The following is a 27399-nucleotide window of genomic DNA, read 5'->3' as shown; positions in this document are numbered from 1 at the left end:
TAGAGATGTTTCAGTCAGGTTTTAGAAAACAAAACATCATAGCACAGAGACCGCTCTTATTAAAGTAGTAAATGACATAAGAATAAACTTAGATAGAAATTGGCCTTCAGTTCTGGTGCTGCTTGACTTGAGCGCTGCGTTTGATACAGTGGATCACCAGATTCTTTAAGCGAGTATTCTGGCCTATCTGAAACTGTTTTAAAATGGTTCTCTTAGCGGAAGAACATTTGTAGTATCTATTAATAATAAATTGTCTGAACATTATGAGGTACTGTACTGTGTGGAGTTCCTCAGGGATCAATTTTAGGACCACTACTTTTTAATCGATATACGTTACCTCTCGGTCTTATCAACAGGAGACTGATTTTAATTTTAAAGCATATGTACAAAATATTACTAAAGTAAATTACTAAAGCTGAATCAGAGCTAAACTGGAGCAGATGATGTCATGTTAATCCTGTAAATGGTGTTTTTTTCTGTATACAGTCCTAAAGCAAAGGTTTCTGTATGAAGATACTTTATTATGATAAAGGTTTCACTTCCAAGGCACCATAACGTCTAATGATCTGGAAAAATGTCTCACTATAGAATCATAAATTGAACATAAATTAAACAACGGACAGTTATAAATCAGTTTACTTCTTTCAGCTGCTCCAATCAGACACCATTCCTCTAAACTGCAACCACAGGATTGTATGTTTCATGCATATACAGTATGCTGCCTTCAAAATCTGACCAGATGAAAGCATCCGAGTAAACAAATATTGGCTTCAGACATGACTTGATCTTCCTATTGTCAAATTCTGTCAGCGAAGGCAGCAATTTTCAGTATACTCACCTCACTGTATATTTTACAGTCTCTAACTGTATTTAATGTAAATCTAATATACAGACCTATTTAAACTACTACAATCTTTTTGTTAATGTAAAAATATGCGATGAATCATCAAGTGGGACAGTGAAAGACCACTTGATGATTTAAAGTTCAAAATAAGCCTCTCTCGTAATTGTATCCAACAATAAAATAAAAACAGAGCATGTGTTACCTAGAAACACAAAACACTATTATGTAACAGATGATAATAAAATAAGAAGGTCGCACATGATAATAAAATATTAAACAACATGTGCTGTTTAATATTTAATATTCTTTTGACAAAAGTTTAAGCAGGGAATTATGGATTTTTTTATTATTATTATTATTTTTTTTACAAAATGAGAAAATGCGTACTGTATAGATTGCATTCTTCTGCCTTCTAGGCCTAAATGTTATCCTACATTATAAGGTAATTCATTCTTTATACTTCTAAACATACATACATATATATAGCCTACACACATTACACACATATATACACACACACACATAAAAAAACAACATAATTTAGGCATAAGGTAGGGTAACTAATATATAGCCAAAAAACTAGAATTTTTACAGTGAATATATTAAAGTTGCCCTCGGGTTACAGCTGAAATTGATCTGACAGCAGTACGAGCCCATGGGCTATAAACGTTTATGTTGCACACAAGTCCCCTGATGCCTCAGATCTGCTCTGTCACCTAAAAATATCGCAATTCAACAGTTTTTACAGAGAACCATCTATTCAGAGCGTTTATTTATGATTATATTATCATCCTTGGTTAATTTTAGTCAACAACAGGGGTGTCCATTCTCCCGATTGTCATTATACTAGTGCTTATCTTGGGTGCATTTCAGTGCAAGTGATCGTTAATGCAAAGATTTGGATAACGTGTCCGTGTTTCACCTTAATAATGATAATGGATGAATTTCATACACTGTGATTGAAGATTAAGCTCATACCGAGCTCGAGGTAGCATAGGAAGAGGAGAACTTACCAGCGGTGTAGACAGATATCCACAGTCCCTGACTGATGCTGATTTTCCACGGTACTGAAGAACTATTGCACCTTTTTCCACGGGAGACGGTGTGTTTTGAAAGCACCTGCCCCGGTCCTAAGGTTTGACACCATCTCGGCTCCCGTTTGCGATCGTGATTTCAATGGATTGACAGGGGCAAAGAGGAAGATACCATTAATTATCCGTAGGGGAGACGGTACACTGCAGCGCGAAGGAATACTGAATAAAATCGTTATAATTTCACATAACAAAAGCATTAAAATATCAAAATAAAGATTTTATGGTTGCTGTTTTTTATTTATTTAATTTAATATATTTTTTCTTTAATTTGATAAGGTCGATTCAACAAGTCCGAGAGGTGGGCCCCCAGTGTTTACTTTAAGCACACTCTACAGCAATAAAATATATTTTTTAATCAACTTAAAATGTCACCATTCCAGGATTCTCAAATGTCTTATAGAATTTTCAGTCAGGTTTTTACATTTTTCACTTAATTAAAATGTGTAACTTAAGCCAGATTGAAATCTACATAACCGTATTTTTGTGGATCTAATAAAAACTCATGAAAAAAAAAAAATAAATCATAGACACCCTGTAATCTGGCCCACTTTACATCTCAAAGCAGGAGCTGGATCCGTCCCTGTCTGTCACTGTAAACAAATAAGTTGTTTTTACTCATCATAATGTAAACCATGAGATTAAGCTATTATCACGGTTATGCTTCAAAATTGCTGATATTCTCACATATTATCTGTATGCCCCATACTGTCTATGGTATGCCCTATAGATCTGGAATCCATTCTTATCTACATTCATCCAGATACGCACTCATAAATCCAATGGCATTTTCACTTCAATGCTCACTGCAGTGAACAAACAATTAGGCTACTACTGTTTGTGAAATATCTGACCTAATTAATCAAAATATGTTATCACTTTAGTATATGATAACATAGTAGTACATATATCATCAATAGAATATAAGCTATTTATAGCATTAAATATGATCAAAAATATTTCAAAATCATAAAAATATATATTTCAAAATAACTATAAATGTATTTTTCAAATTGCTGAGCTCACGTTTCAAAATAAAAGTTGTTGAATAGAAGTCATCTTAGTTGGTACATAACTCACAGTCGCATTCATAACTCAAGTCACATATATGTAAATAAGAAATCAATTTATTTTATATTGCTTTATTATAGGCTGTGTATTTATGGTTATTAACACCAACATAATACATAATAATAGACAATCTATCTAATTGAATTCACGTGGTAGGACTCAACTTTGAAAGTTAATATAAAGACCTTACTAGTATGCATATGTAATTAATTTGTAAAAAAAAATTAAAAGAAAACCATAAGTAATATATACATCGTTTAAAATACACCACTACAGAAAAAAAATGTAACACACTGAAGCATACATTTTTATAAAAAAAAAAGTTTATGGGAGAACATATAAATGTAGTAATTTACAAAAATCTTCGATGTTTTTATTATTTAAAAACATGGATTTATGTATCACAAACTACTTAAGAGTCACAATTTTAATAATGTATAAAAGAGGAACTTTTATTATGAAAAATCATAAACTGTCAAATCCCAGTTACAATAGCTAGCTTCAAATACCAGAATCATTTGATGGAATATGAGAAACACCTTATTGTAATTGACTGTCAATTCATCTTCTGAGTTCTGACGGTTTGGAGTAGTTTATTTATTTTTTAATACAAAATGGGAGCCTGTATGGCGTTGTGCTCTCTTGCGAGCTGTGTAAGTATTCTGTTTAATTTTCCACGTTTTAGCTAACGTTAACTGAGCTGCCACTTGACAGCGTCGCTAAATCGTTATCTGAAAAGAAAACACAGACTCATATAACTAAGAAAACGCATTGATAAAAAAAACTACGTAGCCTAATGGAAAATGTGTAATTTCGGAGAGCTTTTCGCTGAGAAACAACAACACGGAAGTGTGTTCATTTTTGCATTGAGATCTATTATATGAAGTCATGGCTTCATAACAAATAACAATGTATGATTAAATGAACTATTCGTAGAGATTTTATCTTCTTGTAGTTTCGATGCGGTTTATTTCATAAGATTTGCTCATAGTAGTTCAAGTTATACAGGTTTTCAGAATAACAAGGTTCACCAGTACTAATGTTCAACCTATGTGTGTTCAACGCCCATTTTCAAAGAATTGAAACTTACGTAAATTATGACCTGTAGATAAACGCTAGTGAGATTTATTTTAATATGTTACTGACTGAACTGCTTTCATCTGCTGGTTTTAGGATCAGGGTTTTGACCTGACAGTTCCAAAACACACCACTTCAGTTTCAGAAATTTTGTAGTTTGTAGTTTGAAATTGGCTTTTGCCTTTCCATGCCATGCAACATTCTGTAAATGACCCATTTTCTGTAAATTATTATTTCAATGACATTGATTTTACTACTTGTTGGTACAAAACACACTGCATGACAGCCAAATCTATTCTAATTACAGCCAAACAATATTTCCAACCCTTTATGTTATAGTTACTGTAGGATGGGCTACTTGTTATGTTTGGGAAAAGCATTGTTTTCATTTTACACTTAATATTTGTGCCAGTAAGACACACTTTTTCTGATCTGTCCTCAATACAGTCTTCCAGTTCAGTCTACAGGTAGTTTTTGAGAAATATAGAAATGATTGGCAATAATGTTTTTTGTAATAATTTTGCACAGCAGACACTCCTAGCATGAGTAACGGTCATGTGTTTAATTTCCTTAAATTCACTTTTATACAATATGCATGACTAGATTTATGAAGGTCAAAGTCTTTAGCAATGATTTCATGACTGTTTCCTGCCTCAATAGAGTCAACAAATCCTTCCTTCTCTGGTCATTTTTATATATTATATATATTCATGAATGTCATGAAAAGATGCTCTAAGTTTACAACAGTCAAAACATGCATTCAATTTACAACATGCTTCAATCTTTCATACTTTCATAGGGATAATTCGCTTAGAATAAAGTGATGTTTATTTGCACATGCTGTGTGAATTGTTTTTGCAGCGGATTCACTAAAGGAATTATTCAGGCTCAAAAAGAATTTAAAAATCATTCAAACAGACGTTGAAATAAATATATTCGTCATTTTATTTAAAAGGATAAATCTTTTCAAAGTAACCCTTAAAGTGTCAAACTGTCTACAGTGCCTAACACATTACTATTTTGTGGTTGTGTACTTTATTTATTTAGTAGTCTATCTTTATGTTTAAACGCAAAAATAATCATACAAATTTGTACCAGTAAATGCATTCAATACAATAACTATTCACAATCTAGTTCCAGCCATTTGTTAACACGTTAGTTAGACCTATTATCTGTTAGTTTAAATCAAGAATTGACATGGTTGCACCACCTGATGAATATCAGTTGTGTCACCTCACAGCAATAATGACAGGGAACATGCTGAATACTGATTTTTTTTTTCTTATATCAATTACATATAAAACGTTTTAGTCTACTACAGTCTGTATTGAAGTAAAAGTAGTAAATTAATCAAAAACAGAATAAATCACACGACATCACATTTGGAACGTACTGTAGGAGCTGGAATAGGCTACAGTGCAATAGATTGGTTAGATATACTATAATCAATTGTGGTTCATGTTTTATATTGATACAAAAAGTTTTGGGTCAGTAGTTTTATTCAGCAAGAATGTATTAAATTGATTAAAATTGACTGAAGATATTTATAATGTTAAATAAATGACTGTTTCTAATAAATTCTGTTCTTTTGAACGTTCTATTCAAAGAAACCTAAAAAAAATGTGTATCACAGTTCACACGTAAATGTTAAGCAGCACAACTGTTTTCAACATTGATAATAATAATAAATGTTTCTTATTGTTTCTAAATATCATCATATTTGAACGATTTCTGAAGGATCATGTGACACTGAAGTAATGATGCTGAAAATTCAGCTTTGCCATCACATTCAAATAGAAAACAGTTATTATAAATTGTAATCATATTTAAAAATATTAGTTTTTACTATATTTTTGATCAAATAAATGCAGCCTTAGTGAGCATAAGAGACTTTCAAAAACGTTTAAAAAAAATCTCATCTCACTGACCACAAACTTTAGATTGATAGTGTATGTGTACTCTGTAGATACTTTGTACAGTACATCTATTTTCTAGTTAGAAATCTTTTTCTGAACACTGTATATCAAAGTTTCAAATGTTTTCCAGATTGTTTGTGATTTCTGGCAAATTGTGGCAATTAAATCAATATGCTACGCCATGTTAACTGGTGATATAACTTCCTTTTACTCCTTCCATGTTACAGGCCTCATGTTTGTGTGGCTCTGCTCCATGTCTGCTCTGTGGCTGCTGTCCTTCTTCCAACAACTCCACCGTCACCCGGCTGATCTTCTCTTTCTTCCTGCTGCTGGGGACACTGGTGTCTGTAATCATGATCTTGCCGGGCATGGAGACGCAGCTCCGCAAGGTGGGTCCACCATCAGTGCGCATTCACTTCACGTGTGCTTTCAATGCATTGTGTTGATTTTCTCTCTTTTTAATGTCTCTTCAGATTCCTGGCTTTTGTCAAGGTGGGACCACAATACCAGGGATCGACAACCATGTTAACTGTGACGTGATTGTCGGCTACAAATCAGTCTACCGCATGTGCTTTGCTATGGCGTGCTTCTTTTTCCTTTTTTCTGCAATCATGATTCGTGTAAAAAGCAGCAAAGACCCTCGTGCTGCTATTCAGAACGGGTGAGTCTGACTTATGCTTTATGACCATTAATTTATTCTGCTGTTGTTGTTGTTTTTGTAACATTTACTACATGAATTTAAATTAGCTTGATTTTATCATTAAATACTTTGTCGACAGGTTTTGGTTCTTCAAGTTTCTGATCCTAGTTGGCATCACTGTCGGAGCCTTTTTCATCCCGGATGGCACATTTCATGATGGTAAATTTTTGGTTGAACTCTTCCTTTAACAGTACATAATAAAACAATTTCCATTTTCATATATTCGCAAAGGGAAATACAATGACAGCACGACAATGATGTTAAGCTCTAAATGCAGCAAAAACATGATGATGTTATTTTGGGAAGCCAGAAACGCACGGCTCAATTTCAAGGGATGCAGAAAATGCCTGGTTTTCTGCTGGGAAAAAGTCGATTACTTTTTAATGACTGTTTTGAATGCTCTGAGATGCATGGGAAAAGATGGGTATTGAAAGTAGAATAGGATGTTATTATTTTTTCATAGCATATTACATTAGCAGGGAGAATGCGTTGTTACTGTCTTGCCAGAATCCTCATGGTGTGGAATTAAAGATGCAGAACATTGTGTTCAGAGATCATGGGTAACTTCCAAAACAAGATCTTGACATTAGTATGCTTCATTGTGAATCTAAGGATGAAAAAATGGGCCCTTCAGAGAAGCATGTTTTATTAAGCTTAGACCTAGTTATAAATATAGTTTCAAGAGATAATTCACTCAAAAATGAAAATTCTGTCATCATTTACTCCCCATCATGTGAGTAACCTGTATGACGTTCTATCTTCTGCAGAACACAAAAGAAAATATTTTGAGAAATATCCCAGTGTTGTTATTGTTGATTTTTTTTTTTTTTTTTGTCCATATGCATGGGTATGTACACAATTTCCACAAGCACAACTGTTTCCAGCGGTTTCCTTTTATTCTTTTTTTTATTACAGTTTGGTTCTACTTTGGTATTGTTGGCTCCTTCATGTTCATCCTGATCCAGGTCATCCTCCTAATTGACTTTGCCCACTCCTGGAATGAGATGTGGGTTAGGAATGGTGAGGAGGGCAACAACAAATGTTGGTACGCAGGTACGTAGAGAGCAGATACACAGTAAGACATCCTGTTCATCACAATAGGCTTGCAAAGAGGTGTGTCCCAATCTACTCTTTTCCGAGAAAGAAACATGAGACCATTTCCTATGTCTACAGGTCTGTTGTCCTTCACTATCCTGCATTACGCCCTTGCCTTTGCTGCGATTGTGCTGTTTTACCTATACTACACCAAACCTGACAACTGCGCCGAACACAAGTTCTTTATCAGCTTCAACCTTATTCTCTGCCTCATCATATCTGTGGTTTCCATTCTGCCAAAAGTGCAGGTAAAGTATTAAAACATGTCAGAGTACTTTTCATTCTGTCTCATTTCTGCTCTTCAAAATTCCCTCCAAAGAAATTGAAAAACATAAAAATAAAAGACAAACAAATTCCAAGGCACTTCTTTTACAAAAAGTGTGTCAGAAACGCATTCTAATGCCATATTCAGATGCGATTTTTGACTCCTAAATTCTTGTCGTGTCAGACTACATGTTGCTTCCAAACCAATCATCACTTGCCTTGCCGTCTTTTTTCGACGTGCGTGATGTCATAGAGAAGGCGGAACTAGCGACCGACTTCCGTAAACAAGAGCGTAAACAAACTACCAAAGCGGCATGTTATCTTAATGCTAAACATTAAGTTGCTGAATTGCCACTTCGGAGAGCCTCCGCTATCGACACTCAAAGAAACATCATAAAGGCAGGAGTATTGTTGCCATAGATCCACAAACCTTTCCTCCATTGCTTGATTCTACCTCGCAGCACCAATACCATCATCTCTCTTTTGTTTGGCCTTGTTTAAAAGCTGTGGAAAAGCTTCTGCGCACCTATTGGTCAACTTCATGCCAACTTCTTCCACTATGATACTCTATATGAGATGAAACGATCGGTTCTTGCGTCTTTACGACCATTGTCGTTTACGAATCGCCACAACATCCTACGTCAAACGGATCGTTCCAAAATTTGGTTGATATCGTAAAGTCTGAACCCAGCATAAGGAAGGCTGTATGGTGAAATCAGTGTAGTTTTGGTAAATAACTAGCCAAAACAACAAAGGCTTTTTAACTTTTGTACTAAAAGAAGTGCTTTTGGATTTTTTTCCTCATTTTTATGTTTGAGACCCAACCAAAGAGCACCTTCTGGGATTATTTTCATAAGGGTCCATTTAGCAAGCAGCGTTCTGTGATGTTTCCCTCTAATTTAAAAACATTGTTTAAAGGCCAAGAAAACATGGGGACATGCCGGGGGCGGAGCTAAAGAGTCACGCACAATACATGATCGCATTATCCCTGGCTGGATAACTTTTGATTCACTATACGTTTGTGTTGTTTGATTGGCAACATTGGCAACAAAACACAGCCATTTGATGTTACTTACCGCCTGCAATTCCGACTTATGACCGCGATATTTTAGCGCTGGGACCGCTCCATCTTTTAGTTTCAACCGATCTGCAAATCCAGCGTCGAATTGGTCCTTGTTTATAAAACATTTGTCACCGAAAATGCCGGGAACAAACAACTTGCACAACTCCGTTGCTGCCACGGAAAAACTAACTGCATCCACTGTTCCCCTAACGCTGGGTTCTTTGGGAAGGTTATCTTTCCCTTACAACCAAAAACACAATTCTTTGGTGACATTGTTGATTTCGTGGTCTAAAAACAAAATGACAGCGCTGCCGGTGGCTTCCGTAACCCGATCTAAGCACGTTGATGGGCGTTGCTCTTGCTCTGTTTGATGTGTGCACGCGCTCTTCCAGGAGAAATGCCCATACTAGGAATTCTACCCTTTATGACGCCATACAGGGCCATACTCTAAAAAAACTTTCCGAAACTTATACGAATCCCGTAGGAGTGTATTTGGCACAGAAATACTCTGTCACGTCCAACTTATTTTATTTTTTTACTTTGGCCACGTTTAGCATGAGAATCCGTGTAAACAAGTCAGAAGGCAAGAAATAACATTAGACACCCCCTTTAAGATATTAAGCAGCATTAAGACCTTGAATGTGAAGCAACATACAGGAAATGACAAAACCGCTTTAACTAGCTGTTCGAAATATGTAAAATTTTGCCTCAGTACAAAAAACCTGACATGAATGCTGATTTATATTGTGCATAAGAAAACAGTCTCTCCGTTGTACTGAAGGTCATCTACTATTTGCATTAGCCTCCAGCTTTTGTCTTTTAAAGGAAACTTCTTTGTTCCCTTCTTTGCATTCAGAAAATCAATGCTGGCCTGCCTCAACAGACGAGCTTTCTTCACTGTGAAAATCTGCAGTTTAGATTCTGAAATGTCATACAAGCTTCACTGGTGTTTACAAAATCTGATGTGTACTTAACTAAATATGTTTCTTTATTTTTGTGTGTTTGCAGGATGCCTCCCCTCAGTCTGGTCTGCTTCAGTCCTCTATTATTACCCTGTACACTATGTATGTCACCTGGTCAGCCATGACCAACAATCCTAGTAAGTCACGCAAGAAAATCTCAGAAAATATTTACTCAGAAAAAATACCTGACTTTGGTCCCTCTTCTCATTTTACGGGCTTTCATTATGAACCTACTCAGGTTGATGCTTTTTTTGGGTGAGTTTTGTGGTGTCATAAAAAAACAGATGCTCAACCTTTATAGCCTCCTTTCCGAATAAAGCCAAATTACCCCATAGGTTCAGAATCCAGATTATGAATTTAGCCCTCTTTACCTACATTCTGTTATGGTCTAGTATGCATATTATGATCTAGTAAATATACCTTTTAGCAATCCAAATAAGCATTGCAAAATGTGATTAGCTGACCACTAGGGGTGTAGTGTTCCGTAGTGAAGTATGTGATCAATTGCCGTAATTAAATTATATTATGGTTTAGTATGTTCACTTTTAAACCTTTCATTTTTCTGACTCAACCCATAGATCGGGAATGTAACCCTAGTTTGCTCAGCCTGGTGTCCAATATCAACACAACTGAGGCAATGCCCACAAGCTCCCCTGGGATGGTGCAGTGGTGGGATGCTCAAGGCATTGTGGGATTGGTTATCTTCCTCTTCTGCACCTTCTATGCCAGGTACATTAAGCAAAAAAAATGTGAACATGATTTAGATATTTACTATTAGTATTTGTTATTAAAATGCATAAAGACCATCTACATTTCTACATCAGCTCCTGTAGTTAACTGGTGTTTTCTATGCTGATTTATTGTACACTACAATTTGATATTATAATTAACTGAACCAGAGATGGGTTAGCCAGCTGTTTTGATGATTCACTAATTGCTAATAGTTTAAAGGGGTGGTAAAGAGCTGACTCACAAATGTACTCTTATACAACAACTTTTCCTCTTCTCAACATGGACTGTGTGTTTAGGGTTGGTGATGTCACTAACCCGGAAGGAATGTCGTGTAGTCCCTACCAGCCATTTGTTGTAGTTCTTTTCTTTAAAAGCAAATATATTCCTTTGCTTTGAACTTTGAGCGTTGTAACTTTGCAGACGTTGTTTATGCTCAAACAGCAACATTACACTAAAGTTAGAAAAGTGAAATCATACTCCACCACCCCTTTAAGAATCTTGAATTGGATGTTCTTTGTTGCCAAAATGCGTTGATCAACCTTTTTAATGTTTTAATGAATTAGCCCAGCGTATTAAAGGCTTTTTAGTTTAACCATGTGAGTGCCTCGGGATATTTTTTTCCATGCAACAGAGATGTATTGATTGATCAGTGATGTCAGATTTGGACACCTGTAGGCAAGGTTCATAATTAACATTTGCCAAGCAGCAAATGTGAGTACAAATTTGCCTTTGCAAGTAAATCACTTTTTTTTTTAGTTAGATGGTAACTTTAACCTTCAACATTTTCAGTGTCATAAATCTGTTATTTGAGTAGTGACTAGAAATGGTGCAGAATCTGAAATATTTTTCAGTTTGCATCAACAATTATTTAGGTTTTTTAGAAACCGTTCAAACACAGATTTCTGTTTATTTTCATTCAGAATTTTGAGTGGGACTAATATATACACTATCGTTCAAAAGTTTGGGGTTTAAATACGTTTTTTTTTGCTCGTCAAGCCTGCATTTATTTGATCAAAAACATTAAAAGATAATATTGTTCTGAATAATTGTTCTCTATTTTAAGATATTTTAAGATGACTGATTATGTCAGATAATCCTTCAGAAAAGTTTTTTAGAAACCATATTAAAAACAATTTCCAGAATTATTTATGAATAGAAAGTTAAAAAGAACAGCGTTTATTTGAAAAATATATATTTTGTAACATCTTAAAACTCTTTGTCACTTTTGATCAATTGAATGCGTTCTTGCTAAATAAAAGGATTAATTGCATAAATGTTTTTTATATGATTTTTTTTATATTTCACCACATCAGAAAAAAAACTCTCTCTCTTTAAACTCTTCCCCTCAATCTAGCTTATCATCAAATAAATATTAATGTGAGGGAAGTGAACATCATTATCATGCTATTGTCCATGTGCATGTTCTCTTTTCAGCATTCGTTCATCTAGTAACGCTCAGGTGAACAGGCTGATGCAGACAGAAGAGGGAAAGGGCTCTGTGGGAGGAGAGGAGATGGGTGAAGACGGTCTGCGGCGTGTTATGGATAACGAAGAGGAAGGCGTCACATACAACTACTCCTTTTTCCACTTCCACCTCTTCCTGGCCTCTCTCTACATTATGATGACTCTCACTAACTGGTACAAGTAAGTGTTCGGTCTTTAACTTTTTGATCCCGGAGTTAGATCATGTTTTATTTATACATGTGTATATATATATATGTATATATATATATATGATAACTTGTCATTTAAAATGGGTGGAACACAAAAGGAGAAACTTTAAAAAATGTTCTAGTCATTATTTCATGCAGTTACAATAAATAGAACAGAACTGCATCATAAATTGGCTCAGGTCTAAATACTGTTTTTCTTCTGCCTTTCCCTTACATCCATCTTTAGACCTGAAATAACCACTCAGGTCATGCAGAGCACTATGCCTGCAGTGTGGGTGAAGATCTGCTCCAGCTGGCTGAGTCTGGGGCTCTACCTGTGGACGCTTGTGGCTCCTCTCATATTCTCCAATCGAGACTTCAACTGAGCTTGAGTGGGTGAGACTCCCTCACCCATTCAAACTGTCTGTGTTTGTGTTGTGTTCGAAATATTACAATCCCAAAAAAAACGTTAAATAGCACGATTGAAAGCAATTCAAATATGAAACGGACCATTCGTGACTAGTATCATATGGCTAATAGGTGCTTACAAGTTTATGAAATTGCATGGACAAAAACAAAAGTATATGATTCCGTGACGTATTAAAAAAATAAAATAAAAAGGTACAAAAAGGACACTTCAGTAACTTGACACATGACACGTGAGGATTACTGCTGTGCAGAAAGTTGTCATTCATCATTCGATTTGACTTTGGGTGCTTCTCAGTACTTTCATTGAGGCTTGACACCTGATGCACACTTTATTTTTTGTATTTATTTGTTTTGTCCCCAAACATGATGGATACATGACACCTGATGCACACTTCATTTTTGTTTGTTTGTTTTTTGTCCCCAAACATGATGGATACATGACACCTGATGCACACTTTATTATTATTTTTGTCCCCACACATGATGGATACATGAAGTAAATGGGTTACATAAATGTTGTTGCTTCTACTGTGTTGTCGATACCCTCAATAATTCACTTTTCATGGTCCTTAGGGTTATTTCGCAGTAATTTCAAACACAATATTGCTATAAGTATGTTTCATAAAGTCAAAATTGCTAGTTTATTTTGTATTGCATTAAGGAAACGGCACTACTCGTCAGTTTAACAGGTGTATGCTACTTAAATCTGACGCCACACATTTCCAGTTCAACAAATAAACTCAATAACTATCCTAGAGACATAGTGGTCAGCCACGAATACTAATATGCATAATACTGCTGCTAGAAACCTACTCTACCTGAAGAGGAAACCTTTTTTACAGTGATAGCATTTCAACATCAGGGTCTTCTTCAATGCATTGTACAATAGACTCTGTAATATACAATTTCACTCTGATTTGGCACGTTTTTTTCCTCATGTAACTGGGAGAGAGGACCGTGGGGAACCCACGTGCACTGGGGGGCTTGAACAGGGGATTGTTTTCACTCCAGGTCCTCTGTAGAGCCCCTAAAGCGTGTGCATCCAGGAGATAAGCCCAATCTGACACAACACCCTTCCCCAGTACAGCTCACTACACCATACTCCACCGTGAGGTCACACACGCTGATCAGGGTCTCCAGCACTTCCATGGACTACAGGCTGTGCTGTAATCTAGATCACTGATCCAAATTAATATAGTATGGTGCTGCCAACCCATCAGAGCCTCATGTTAGCACATCTAGCTTGTTGTTTGGCAGAATGCTTAAGTAAAATGTACTTTAGTGTGGCAATAGGTAATTTAGTGTGGAAAAAAAATTAAATAGCACTTGCATATAAATTACAGTTCAGGGCTGGTTAATATGTTAATAATTTATGTATGTTGCTCCCGGAGTTTTATTTGTTAAGCTTTCCGCCTGTGACACTACACTTTTGTTATTTTTATTTTTTTGTAATGACTAGAATATAATACTTATTTTTGTTGTACATTTTTGTTGTAAGCACATGCTGGAGTTAAATTACATAGGATTTTGTGGATAAAAATGTTTTAAAAATGATGGAAACCACACATTTAGTCAAATTTTCTTAACGTGTTATCAAAGCAAAATATGAAATTTCATTACTAAGTATTGTAGGTGTGTCTGCCTCAAGTCATTCGGTATTGCTCGTGCTATGCTTGTGACATTGGAAGAAACTGATTGTGAAGTATGTACTGTGTGTAAATAAAGTATATTTGACCTTTTTCCAAAGTAACAGTTTAACACAAGCATGATGGTTCATCTGTAGTCTATTATTAGGTGCAACATACAAGATTAGTAATTCTTCATGTGCCTTCAGCGATTACCCGTCTTATCAAAAGCGACCAGGTTTATTTCAGACCTGTGAGGAAGTGCCTTTGCTGTTTTATAACATTTAATTTTCATACAATATTGCCCTTTCAGTTGTTTCTGTGAATGTACTATTTCAGTGATCTGGTGTTGTTTGATTAGTGTGTATGCTGTATATATTTCAATAAACTCATATAATGGGTTGGTTAGCCTGAGTTGAATCTTTTAACTGTATTGATCTGACTGATAATTTACTATCAAAACAAGAAGTCATGATTATTGGATGTGGCATTTGTCAGATTATTGATTGAAGTTTGTTCAGGGCTCAACAAATATATAAATGATATGAAATAATAAATAAGTATTTTTTTTCCTTCAGACCCTACCAAATAAGTGTTTATTATTATAGTATTTGCTAGAAATATACATTTCTAGATTTTTTTAAAATATATTTGAAAATCTCTAACTTTACTTATCTCTTTACTGTGTGTGTGTGTGTGTGTGTGTGTGTGTGTGTGTGTGTGTGTGTGTGTGTGTGTGTGTGTGTGAGAGAGAAAGGGGTGGTATAATGCCCTTTTCACACGATGTAAAATAAGTCTCTGATGTCCCCAGAGTGAAGTTTTAGCTCAAAATACCCCACAGATATTTTTATATAGCATGTTAAAATTGTCACTTTTTGAGGGTGAGCAAAAACGCACCGTTTTTTAGTCTGTCCATGCAAATGAGCTGCTGCCCCCGGCACAGAGGACGGAGCTTCTACAGCTTGTGTCTTTTTACCTCACACAAACATGCACTGAAAATTTCAATGCTCAAACCGGAGTCAGACAACAATGGAGAGACTCTAGAAGAAGTGACAACACTTCTGCAATGGTGATGAATTTAGGTAGCTATAGTTATCTTCTAGTCATTGATTAGCATATTCTGTCATGATAATCTATCTCGTTACCGAATTTTTTTTTAATTTTAGGGTTGGTGAGGTCACTAACCTGGGAGGAATGTCGTGTAGTCCCTACGTTTGTTGTAGTCCAAAAAAATCAATTTCTTTACAAGAAAATATCACCCTTTGCTTTGAACTTTGAGCGTTGTAACTTTGCAGATGTTGTTTATGCTCAAACAGCAACATTACACTCTAACTAAAGTTAGAAAAGTGAAATCATAATCAACCACTCCTTTAATCATCAAAACATTGCTGACCATTTAAATCAAGTCTCCTAGAACAGAATGAGAAGGTTGTATTTGCATTTACTGTCTGCCCACCAGGTGGAACTGATGTGCTGCTGATTTGATCTCTATACCATGGAGAACATGCATTTCTCAATACTGATGGCCATCACTCTTCAAACAATGTGCCCTTTAATTACTCGATTCTACTCCAGTTATGCAATTTCATGTCAGCAGTTTTTCATAGTTTTCAAATGACACATTGTTGGAGGTAAAAACAATAATTAAATCAGTATCTGAATCTTTTAAGTGCTGGTTTTCCTCCTCCTCCATCCATGTTTATGCTTTTTTCGTTTACCCAATTTAGTCTCAGTGCCCCAAACTGGCCTCACTGACCATAAAACCCTCTTCGAGTTACAAGCAATTATCATGCTCACAATTGTGTAGCCTTTGGCAGCATTAGCAGCAAAAAAGTTACTTTACTGTTGCCAGAGAAAACTACGAAAGTCTAAAAATCTGTTTCAAAAGCAGCGATACTAAAAGGGAACGTGTTTCGTAAACTCCTCTCAGTGCTGCAGATGTTATGAGTGGCTTGTGGATAAGGAAGGCATTGAATGTTAAGTGCTTTTGGGCCCTGAAAATCAGGCCCCTCTTCTCAAATGTGTGGTTTATCAGTTGGCAGCTTGACTAAGCATAGATAATGCCTGCTTATGCAATAGTGTTTTGCTAATAGTGTTCGTTTCTGCACACTTGTGTAACACCAGCGAAGCAGAAAGACGGCTGTGGTCTGTATCTGAAGGTCAGGGTTCCATGACTCTCTGTGGTTTTCCTTTAGAACCGGGTGGGTGTGTTACAAACCCATGAGTCGACGTCGAAAGCGCAGCAGTGCTTTATTTTGTTTCATGTGGTTTTATGAGAGCATTGAAGTTTAAACAATGAATGGCATATACTCTGAAATATTTATGAAAGTTTCCAATTGATATGTAATGCAATTTCTAGGATTTGCCTTGCTTTTACCCAAAGGTCTAGTGCACTAGCTAATGTAATGTAAGATTTTCTGCCATCAGTCGTTCTTAAAGAGAGGGAAATAAGTGCACACTATTTGGCTATAACCAGCAATTGGAGCAAAATTGACTATTTACTTTCTTAATATATGTTCTTGGTCTTATTGTGTATAATTCATTGCTGCATGTTATTTCAAAGAAAAAAACGTCATTGTTTTTAATAAAAAAAGCAACTTACTGAACTATACTTTGCTGTACTTTCTGCTATGAAACTTGCAGGTAGAGAAAATAATTAATTTTAATAATTAAAGCCAGAAAGTCTACGCCTGTATAGGTTTTCAACCAGGGGTCCATGAAGCTACTGCTGGGGGGCAGCAGAGAACTTAAGTTTATAAAACAAATTAAATAAAGAATTATTCAATTTTTAGCTATTTTGGATGATCAATGAATTATAATTATGTCCTCACTTTTTATAATCAAATCAGTTCCTGGTGGATAAAATCAAGGCTTGCACAATTATATTTATTATTCATTATTCATTAAAAAAAAAAGAATTTCAGAAATACACTACCATTGAAAAGTTTAGGGTCAGTGAGAATTTTTTATTTAGTAGTTTTTATTTTATATGAAATAAATAAATACTTTTATTCAGCAATGGCGCATTAATTTGGTCAAAAGTGATTGTAAAGAAATTTTCATTGTTACAAAACAAAATCTATTTCAAACACTTTCTACTAGTATTTCTTTCTACTCATCAAATATGAAAAAAATATTATCCTGGTATCCACACAAATAATAAGGAGCACGGCCGTTACCATTGTCAACTGTTGTCGTTTAAAATATATTGAAAGTTTGAAATTGGAATAATATTTTACATTATTACTGTTTTTATTGTATTTTTGCAGTCCTGTTCCCCAAGTACATACTATACTAATTACAATAACTGTGTAATAACTAGTACACTGTTAGACATTTTATTGTATTTTTGCGGTAACTTACTGGCAGCACTATTGCCAGTAAGTTACTGTAAGTTCCACTTTACAGTAGCTTACCTGTAAATGTGTTTTACGGTATGATGCCCTTACTGCAATTTTATTTTACAGTAAGATACCCTTACCGCAATTTCATTTTACAGTAAGATACCCTTACTGCAATTTCATTTTACAGTATGATTTCCTTACTGCAATTTCATTTTACAGTATGATGCCCTTACCGCAGTTTCATTTTACAGTACAATACCCTTACTGCAACTTATTTTTCATTTATTTTACACTATTAATGCTATTGAATTGAATAAATTCCAAAAAAGTTACTTGAGTTCATGTACATCAGCATATTTATTATTTACTATCACAATTAATTACATTCAATTTACTTATTGTGATGCAACATTTAAAAGAGAAATTCATGCATAACAAATAAAAGCAGATCATGACAATACACTTTTTTTTTTTCTTAAATCAAATACAAAATACACTAAGAGTTCTCAGCTAAAACAAGAGGAAATTAAATCAAAAGGAAATGGCACCCACCCCTCTACTAATCCCAAAAAAATAACAATATACATTTGTATGATAAAGAACAATACAACAAAAGTTTACAAATAAATAACAGATCTGAGGAATGGTGCTGCTTTTGACCCCAAAGCTTCCTCTCCTCCAATCACAGCAGATTTACACCCGATCATTGGCGTCAGGTGGCAGCAATTCCTTTCTGCTTATGGAAAGTAGAGAGAGAGAAACAGGGAGAAAGGGGAAAATAAATTAAAAAAAATAAATAAATAAAAAATACATCCTTGGACATAACACACTCAAACAGCAAGTTCTACAGATTGTAGCACCAGCACCAGATTTGGTAGCACCGCACATGTAATATGAGCTTAATCACCGTCTTTCTTAAAGGTTCTCTAAGCGATCCTGGGTGACGTCACTTCTTGTTGACGTTCGAACTATTGCCAAACAAAACGGAGGCTAGCTAGACCCTCCCTCCTCCTCATCCGCGCACTAACAACCCAAACCCCACCCCCAAATCCTTCTTGTCGGTTATTGGCTGGAACACTGTTTGTTATGTTGTGGTGCGGGTTAGCCCAGTTTGTTTTTGTTGCTGTTTGTGGAGCCTGGGGTGTCTACAGAGACCGCGTTTTTTTAGAGTGTGTTCAGGAGACAGACAGCTAGCGGATAGTGAGGAGATATTTGCTGTATGTGACAAAAAAATGTTTGGCCTAAAAAATGCGTGACATCGCTTAGAGCACCTTTAAATTTAGACTTTTGTCTCAGTGCATGCGTTGTTTTAGTTTGGCAGGGTCGCCACTAGCTTAGCTTAGCATAATGAATGGAATCTTTTGTTGCCAGCTAGCATGTTCTGAGTAAAAGTGATATAAAAAAACACCTAATTACTTCTTGTGGCCTGCGTATTCACAACGAGTACAAATAGCAATGCAGATTAAGACTAGGCGATTTCCTAGACAGATTTTGACTTGGGACTATATTAGGGTGAAGCACAGGCGAAGCACTGCTACTTGAGTGCAGAGATATCACGCAACACATGAAATCCCAGTCAACATAATAGTAGCTGGCTATTTTTACTACAGTAGACATAGTAAATGGCGATGAACATGGCTGATTTTGTGAGAGACGAAGAGGGTGACTTCTCACACAGTCAAGATCCAGAACCATACCTCTATGAACCAGAGTTTTCAGAAGAGGAGCTGCGTGCTTTGGAAATAGAACAACAGGAGGAGGAGGTTGCGATCGCTCAACAACCTGAGGACGTGAGGATGAGAGCCAACACAAACTGGTGGTGTGAGTGTGGGGGAATATGCCAACCTATGCCGACTGAAATAAACTCAACACAATCCAAAAGCGAAGATACTCGGTGCAGGTCACGCCGGTAAGTTGACAGATTTCATGTGTTGCGTGATATCTCTGCGCCCAAGTAGCAGTGCTTCGCCTGTGCTTCACCATGATATAGTCCCAAGTCAATATTTGCCTTGGAAATCACCTAGTCTTAATCTGCATCGCTATTTGTACTTGTGAATACGCAGTAGTAATTAGGTGTTTTATTTTTTATCACTTTTACTCAGTACATGCTAGCTGGCAACAAAGGATTCCATTCATTATGCTAAGCTAAGCAAGCGCCGACCCTGTCAAACTAAAACAATGCATGCACTGAGACAAATGCATTTGCCCACCTATCTAAATGTAGGAAAGACGGTGAATAAGCCCTATTTTAAAAAAACGGTGGAGTGTTCCTATAAAAGAAAACTCCGGTGAAAAATAAACCTAGGGGTAATTAGCACATGGTTACAGAGTAGATCGTTCTCTGGGATGCGTTTTCATGATAATCGAATGTAAAGAGTTTTATCTCTAAAAACAGATTAGCTTATAACGCTAGTATATGGGGCAGAGAGTAAGTTTAAGTAAATCGCTAGTTAATACCACTAACAAGGCTCAAAATAGCCTCACACTACCACGGTAGCATAATGAGGGTCCTTACATGCAAACCGAAGCATTGAGAACTTTGTAAGTGTACAAACAGTTTAATAAGAAGATACTTAATAAAGACAGTACATTACACGTATTCAGACACAGACATCTTGGAAAACAGTCTCGACAAGTCGAGCAACGAACACTGTGCTAAGTGATATGAACTGTGACTTGTTCATTTTTGTATTATTATTTGTATTTATTTATTTTCTCTGTTGCGTTCAGTGCTTTCTTCCGGAAACAACAGAAGATTCCAAGTCACAGTTCAAATCACTTAGCATGGCAATCGTTGCTCGACTTGTCGAGACTGTTTTCCAAGATGGCTGTGTCTGAATACGCGTAATGTACTGTCTTTATAAAGTATCTTCTTATTAAACTGTTTGCACACTTACAAAGTTCTCAATGCTTCGGTTTGCATGTAAGGACCCTCATTATGCTACCGTGGTAGTGTGAGGCTATTTTGAGCCTTGTTAGTGGTATTAACTAGCGATTTACTTAAACTTACTCTCTGCCCCATATACTAGCGTTATAAGCTAATCTGTATTTAGAGATAAAACTCTTTACATTCGATTATCATGAAAACGCATCCCAGAGAACGATCTACTCGGTAACCATGTGTTAATTACCCCTAGGTTCATTTTTCACCGGAGTTGTCCTTTAAAGGATTCACGGACACCCTGAGAACAGCAGGGACAAATATTTAATGGAACTGCAAAAATTGTGTACTGGTGTTGGTGTCTGACTGATTGTGGTGGCCTGTCCGGGCCAATTTTTTGTACCAGTCCAGCACTGCATAAGAAACTTACCTAATTTGATGTTCTCCACTCAATTTCGGTGAGCCTCTGCAGAAACATTGCTACCCGGGAGTTGATGGCAGTCACCTTTCTCTTTACAACACCTCCTGTCTTTCGACTTGTGCCAACTTTGGCCGTGCACAACCTCTTCAGGGTTGATCCTTAAAAAGAATCTTAAAACAAACACAGGTCTTACATTTTCATATTAACACATACAGTAGTCATCTTTAAAAGCGGCCCTCTAACACAGACGCGCTGCACAGTTATACTAGTGAACTCACTCGAGGCCCAGAGAGAAGGAAATTAATAGTGGAATAAAGTTGTTATTTTTGTGTTTTTTTTGCAAACAAAAAATATTCTCGTCGCTTGATAAACTTAAGATTGAGCCACTGTAGTCACTTGGAATATATTAACGATCTCTTTAATAACTTTTCTGGGCCAGCAAGATTCATTCCCTCTGAAAGCCTATGGTGGAGTGAGACAGCTCTCAGATTTCATCAAAAATATCCTAAATTGTGTTCGGAAGATGAACGAAAGACTTACATGGTTGGAACAACATGAGGGTGATTAATTACTGACAGAATTATCAATTTTGGATGAACTAACCCTTTAAAGTATTATTTAAATCATTTTATATTTTTATAATCAAAACCTTCTATTTAAAACATTTAAGTACGCGTGAACCGGAAGTTGCAAACGACTTGTCTCCAGTGTTGTGACGTATTTCCCAGTGAAACAGAATATTGAACAGAGGGCAGGGTTTTACTTCAGCGCTCCTCCTCTCCATCTCTCGCTCAAAGCAGTTTGAGGGGAGTGGTAAAGCGTTTTCCAACCCAAGCCGTCAAGCCTACATCATCAGAAAAGGAACGCCATTTCAGACTGGAAGTAACTTTTCAGACTTTGATTATAGATTACCACGGCAAACTATTTTTTTCTGTGTATTAACTTGCACGGATTCATTGTTCACCACAAGACTAGTAATATGCGCTAACAAAGTAAACAGGGTCAATCTTGATTTTAATGCTGACTTTAATCTCATAACACTGTTATCAAGAATTTAAATGCATTCCTGCCACTTCTGAGGCTCATTTAAGTCCCAGTGAACCGGAAGTTGCAAACAACTTTTTTCCAGTGTTGTGAAGTATGAATTTTGTTGATTCTGATTTAATTTGATTGATAACTTATTCTTCCTGATTGTGTTGTATTATTATAACTCAATTTATATTAATTTATAAATTTGACATAAAGGGCCCTATCATACGTTTAGATCGTTAAACCAGGGCCCAAAATATGACACATTTAATATGGTTAAATGAATAAATTAAAGAAAGCGTAGGGCCTGCAGGGCTCCATTATCACATAATGCATCTGATATTTACTCAAAACATATACTTACAAAGCCAAAGACCCTCAGTGCTGTGGTTCTTAAAAGAGCCTTTGGGCTGTAGTTAGCTCCTGTTGACACAGAGAAAAGAGAAAAAAAAGAAACATTATTTTTTCATCGATGAATATTGGCTAATGACTATATGTTATGAACATGTACAGCACACGTATGATACTATTATGTAAATTTAGCTGTCACTTCAGAAATAGTTTGCAGCTGTCGGTCCAATACATCTCTTACATCGTGTTTACACTTTGTTAATGAGAGGATTCATATTCATATCACATTCATATTCATTCTTTATTGTCCTCAATAGAGGACATTTGTTCGCGAGCCCGAAATTCGCGAGTAACCCCAGAGTGCAGTCTGGACGATGGGGCGGGGCGACACTTTGGGGCGGGGCTACACGTGTCGCTCCGCCCACCAATAATTTCATTGGTTTATAATACAGCAATCTTATTGGAGTAGGCATGAGCATGCGCATTCCTTTATGTACGAGTTTATGAATGATCTTCTACGCAGTTTGGCCGTAGGCTACTACGCATGGTGATTTCAGTAACGATCAATTAAATAATGTTTTTATTAACTTAGTAGGCTACGAGTTACAGTTAATACGACTTAATAAGTTAAATGAAGTTACTGTACAACAAACAATCCTTTCAAGGCAAACTGCCGTGTAATATAGCCCTGCTAAATCTGGGGAACGAATTCTTAATTCGTGGCCACGATAGCCTAGGTCTATATCATTATCAAGTCAAGTCAAGTCAAGTCAAGTCAAAACATTTTGTATAGCGCTCAATTCACATCGTTTTATAGCAGTTTTTCAAAAAGTAATATAGGCCTATATAAGCTTTATATTGAGCCTTTTTAGAGCTGGGCGATATAAAGAAATATGTTGCTGATATAAATCATACGATGTTTTAGATTTAGCTAAATTATATTTATTAATTTACCCAGCAGATAAGTCAATGGCACTTTAAGTGAGCAATGATCATGACTGCATTCAATTACTAGCATTGCAAGGAGAGATCGCCTATTAAGCTGATAGTAATGTTTTCCGAATGTCATGCAGGGCTGCGTCATTTTACATCATTCATTTATGCTTAATTTTTCCATTAGGATTGGTGAATAAAATAAACTCGGGGTTTTACACTACATAATGATAATTCACTGTATTTCAGTAAGACACAGTTCCGAAAGTGACAAATAAGACAATAATAGGCTACCAAATAATACAAGCCCTGGACATTGTTTTGTTTTTGTTTTTTTTGCGTACAATGGGAATTTAAAAACCTGCAGTGCTGAAAAGTGGAAAAAAAAAATACTAAAACAGATATTAATATGTCGCTCTATAGCAAATATTATTTTTTATGTGCTCAATTTAAGTATAAATAAGTAACTATTTGAAGTAGGCTGTTAGGCTATAGGCAATGCCCAGATTTACAGCGGTGATTTTTTTAATAGGCTGCAGCTGTAGCCTTTGCCAGTGTTAATATTTGAACCTATTTTTAACAGGTAAACAACAAGGAAATATGAGTTTGCCATTAAACATTTTATTTGCACTTTGTGCCAAAAAATGCAAGCATTGGAGAACAAATCTCGTTTAAAAAAATCAACAAAAAACGGTCGCGCTTTAAAAAATTTTTTTTTTTAAATATAACATTTAAAGTCAGCTGCTTGCGTTCGGGTTTGTCCGATGTCTTTCCTTTAATACAGCGATTTATCATAATTTGCGTAAAATCCCGAGTTTGAGATGATCCACCGACCGACCTGATGGAAATATGAAAACAGCTGAGGTGCTGTCACCAAGCGTTCGTTTTTAAACAATAACTTTGTCTATTCTGTGTCTTAACAATAAAACATTAGCCAATAGATCTTAACTAAAATGACCATGGTAAACCGATAACATACGATTAGAGTTAGCATTTAATATTTCGTTAATATGGACAAATCATTCACAAAAATAGTACATAAAGAATGCGCATGCTCAGGCTTGAATCATCTGGGCCAATAAGATTGATGTATAATAAGCCAATTAAATTGGGGGTGGGCGGAGCGACACGTGTAACCCCGCCCCAAAGTGTCGCCCCGCCCCATCGTCCAGACTGCACTCTGGGGTACTACAAATTCGCGAGCCTGCATAAATCGACATGAGACCAACAACTACCGGTAATCTGTGATTGGCTACTGCTGCTCACCGCTGCAAAACCCGTTGTAAATGGATTAATTTTCCGTTCTCCAGAGCGTGAACACAAATAAGCACAAATATACACTGGGGCGTTTGGCAAATCTGTTGCGCCAAAATATTATTACAGTATCACTTGAGGGTGCTCTTGCTTCCGTTTGAGGGTGCATAGCACTCCCATAGAATCGGCCTGGAGCGAGAGCGCGAGAGAGTGCCTTTGAAAAAAACGCGCTAGGTAACTTCAAAATAGCCTAACGTCACACACATTAACGGTATTTTTTTAAATGACGAGTAAAATATGCCTTAACTGGTCGTAAAAATTACGGAAAACCATTGTTTGTGTAAATACTAGATTGGGTCCATCGACTGGAAAAGGCAGTCAGACATAATGTGATATGAAAGCGGCAGTTTTTGAGGAAAACTAACTTAAGTTCCTTCAGACTGTCCTTTTAGTAATAATAGCCTATTAGATTGTATTATTTACTTTCTTCATACATTTAGCTATATTTAATTGATATTGGTAATAGTTTACGCTGTAAAAGTAACATAAAATAAATTTGTTCAGTTAAATTAGCCTACTTACCTCAGAAAAACTCACAGCTGGCGTCTGTGGCGATCCACTCTCAGCAGGGACGTCTGATAAGCGCGCGCTTGACACACAAACCTCTGTTTACATTCTGCGAGGCTGTTGCGCGGGCTTTGCACGCGAGCAACAATTAAAATATTAATTTTATAAAATTATAAAAAATAAGGTCTAATGTCTATGTATGGGAACCAGTTTTTTGAGAAAATTCTAATATAAAAATGACTTATTTATATAGGATTAAAATAAATCCTTCCATCCACGTGTTTTTTATTTAACTTTTAAACATCCAGCGTGTGCATTGCTTATTGAGAATGCAGATTCATGATTTTCATCTGCAGAACACAGGGGAAAAAACTATAAAACATTTTTATATGACATAATAGGCCTAACACATTAATACAATATGCATAGCCCTATGAGTAGCCTAATACACATTGTGTACACAATGAACACAAGTGCAGTCATCCCGCGAATTATAAGGCAATGATTAGGCAACAATATTGTGCAAAAGTTCATGTATTTCAGTAATTCAAATTAAAAGGTGAAACTAATATATTTAGTATATAACTATGCATGATTATACTTTTCAGAGGGCCGACATTTCTGTATTTAAAATCCTTTTTTAATTTATTAATGTATTGATATTTTTTTTTTTATTATTTTTTTTTTCCTGTATAGTGCTTTGCATATATGCCAATTCATATATACTGCAGAGAGGCAGGCCTTGTCAAAAGAAGCCTACACACTTAAAGAAATCTGTCTTCTTCATTTACAGTAGCACTACTGCTTTTGCGTAAACAGTAAAGTACTGTAAATTACCATATACAGTAAGTTACTGTAAATTTCACACAAAATACCCACAATGCAGTGCATATTACAGTAGTTAACCGTAAATAATATAAGTGGTATTTTACTGGGCTTTTTTGCGGTAAGTAACTGTAAAATTACGGCAAAGTCTAACAGTGTAGCACTAACTTTGAACCTACCTAAACTTAACCTTAACCCACCTCTTTTCGTAGGTAAGTACACTACACTCACGTGCACATACTGTAAAACAAAGGTGGACATAATAAACTTATTTTAAAAATCTTACTGACCTCAAACATTACCAAAATCAAATGGGTTGTGGGTCTATTTTCATTAGACTTTAAATGAACCACAGAGAGCTAGAGGATTGAAATGGCTATATTTTACCAAAGCTAGCAGCCAATGAGGAGAGACGATAATGACTCTGATGTTGAGTAATAAAGACAGAGAGCTAATGTGTGTTTGCAGAGATAAAGCTTCCTAATTAGCGATGAGATATTGACTGAACATGCTGTACGTTACTCTTGATCCACATAGCTGCTGTGTCACAGAACTCTCTCTCTCAGTTTGGCTACCGGAATGTACAGTTGATTTTGGCTGCTGTAGTGCAGTATAACATTTCACATTGTCTTTGTCCTCATTTTTAATCAGGTCTGTCTCATAGCTGCTGCCAGAAACCTTTGGTTTCTTCTTGTTAGAGTCCAGCATTTTGGGACTCTGCCTAGTATAAAGCAGAGGTTCTAAGAACAATGAACTTGGTGCCAACTCAAAACCGCATGAAAACATGGTTTGAGAAAAATAAATGTGTCAGGGAGGGTATGTGTGTCTCTCCACTCCATACTTTTCAAATGGGGCTTTGCAGCTGTCTTTCTCCATGCCTGACTAAAATAAACATGGTATTAGATGAAATCAAATTAAGCATGAAACATTCTTCAATGTTTTAATAATGATTTTACTACGGAAATTATGAATATTTTCATCACTTTAAAGTCACAATAATGCCCTAAAATGAAATTATGCAGGGGAAAAAAAAACAGCTGTTTTGCTGGTCATGGTTATAAAAGCCTCTCAACTCTGAAAAAATATCTCACAACATTACTGTTTTTATCATATTTTTGATAAAAAAAATAAATTCAGCCTTGGTGAGCATAAGAGACTTAAAAAAGAAAAAAAGAAAAAAAACTCCTACTATCTCCAAATGTGTATGTCTTTCCTGTTTTCTTTAGTAATTATGTTAACCAAATTTGATGGTTTTAGTGGTTTTTAGTTTGGG

The 27399-nt window shown here is 35.9% G+C and overlaps 1 protein-coding gene and 1 long non-coding RNA gene across 2 annotated transcripts; one reads left to right on the top strand and one right to left on the bottom strand.

Annotated features, from left to right (window-relative positions):
• Positions 1 to 3445: 3445 nt before the first annotated feature.
• On the top strand, positions 3446 to 14922 carry serinc2l (serine incorporator 2, like). Its single transcript, XM_079625241.1, has 10 exons — positions 3446 to 3659; positions 6227 to 6388; positions 6473 to 6660; positions 6779 to 6858; positions 7615 to 7752; positions 7873 to 8042; positions 10130 to 10220; positions 10662 to 10812; positions 12250 to 12459; positions 12715 to 14922. Exons 1-10 carry the CDS (start codon positions 3621 to 3623, stop codon positions 12851 to 12853), a joined length of 1368 nt encoding a protein of 455 aa, XP_079481367.1. The 5' UTR covers positions 3446 to 3620; the 3' UTR covers positions 12854 to 14922.
• Positions 14923 to 18525: 3603 nt separating this feature from the next.
• LOC307005533 lies at positions 18526 to 25668 on the bottom strand. Its single transcript, XR_013799292.1, has 4 exons — positions 25317 to 25668; positions 22561 to 22619; positions 21177 to 21337; positions 18526 to 18598 (listed from the first exon to the last, which is right to left on the bottom strand). It is a non-coding gene; the product is annotated as an uncharacterized lncRNA (long non-coding RNA).
• Between the last annotated feature and the right edge of the window lie 1731 nt (positions 25669 to 27399).

The sequence above is a fragment of the Phoxinus phoxinus genome (genome assembly GCF_949152265.1).
Source record: "Phoxinus phoxinus genome assembly, chromosome: 10".
In the NCBI taxonomy this organism is placed as follows: domain Eukaryota; kingdom Metazoa; phylum Chordata; class Actinopteri; order Cypriniformes; family Leuciscidae; genus Phoxinus; species Phoxinus phoxinus.
The sequence above is the reverse complement of the archived record's forward strand: the minus strand, read 5'-3'. Positions and strand labels throughout refer to the sequence as shown.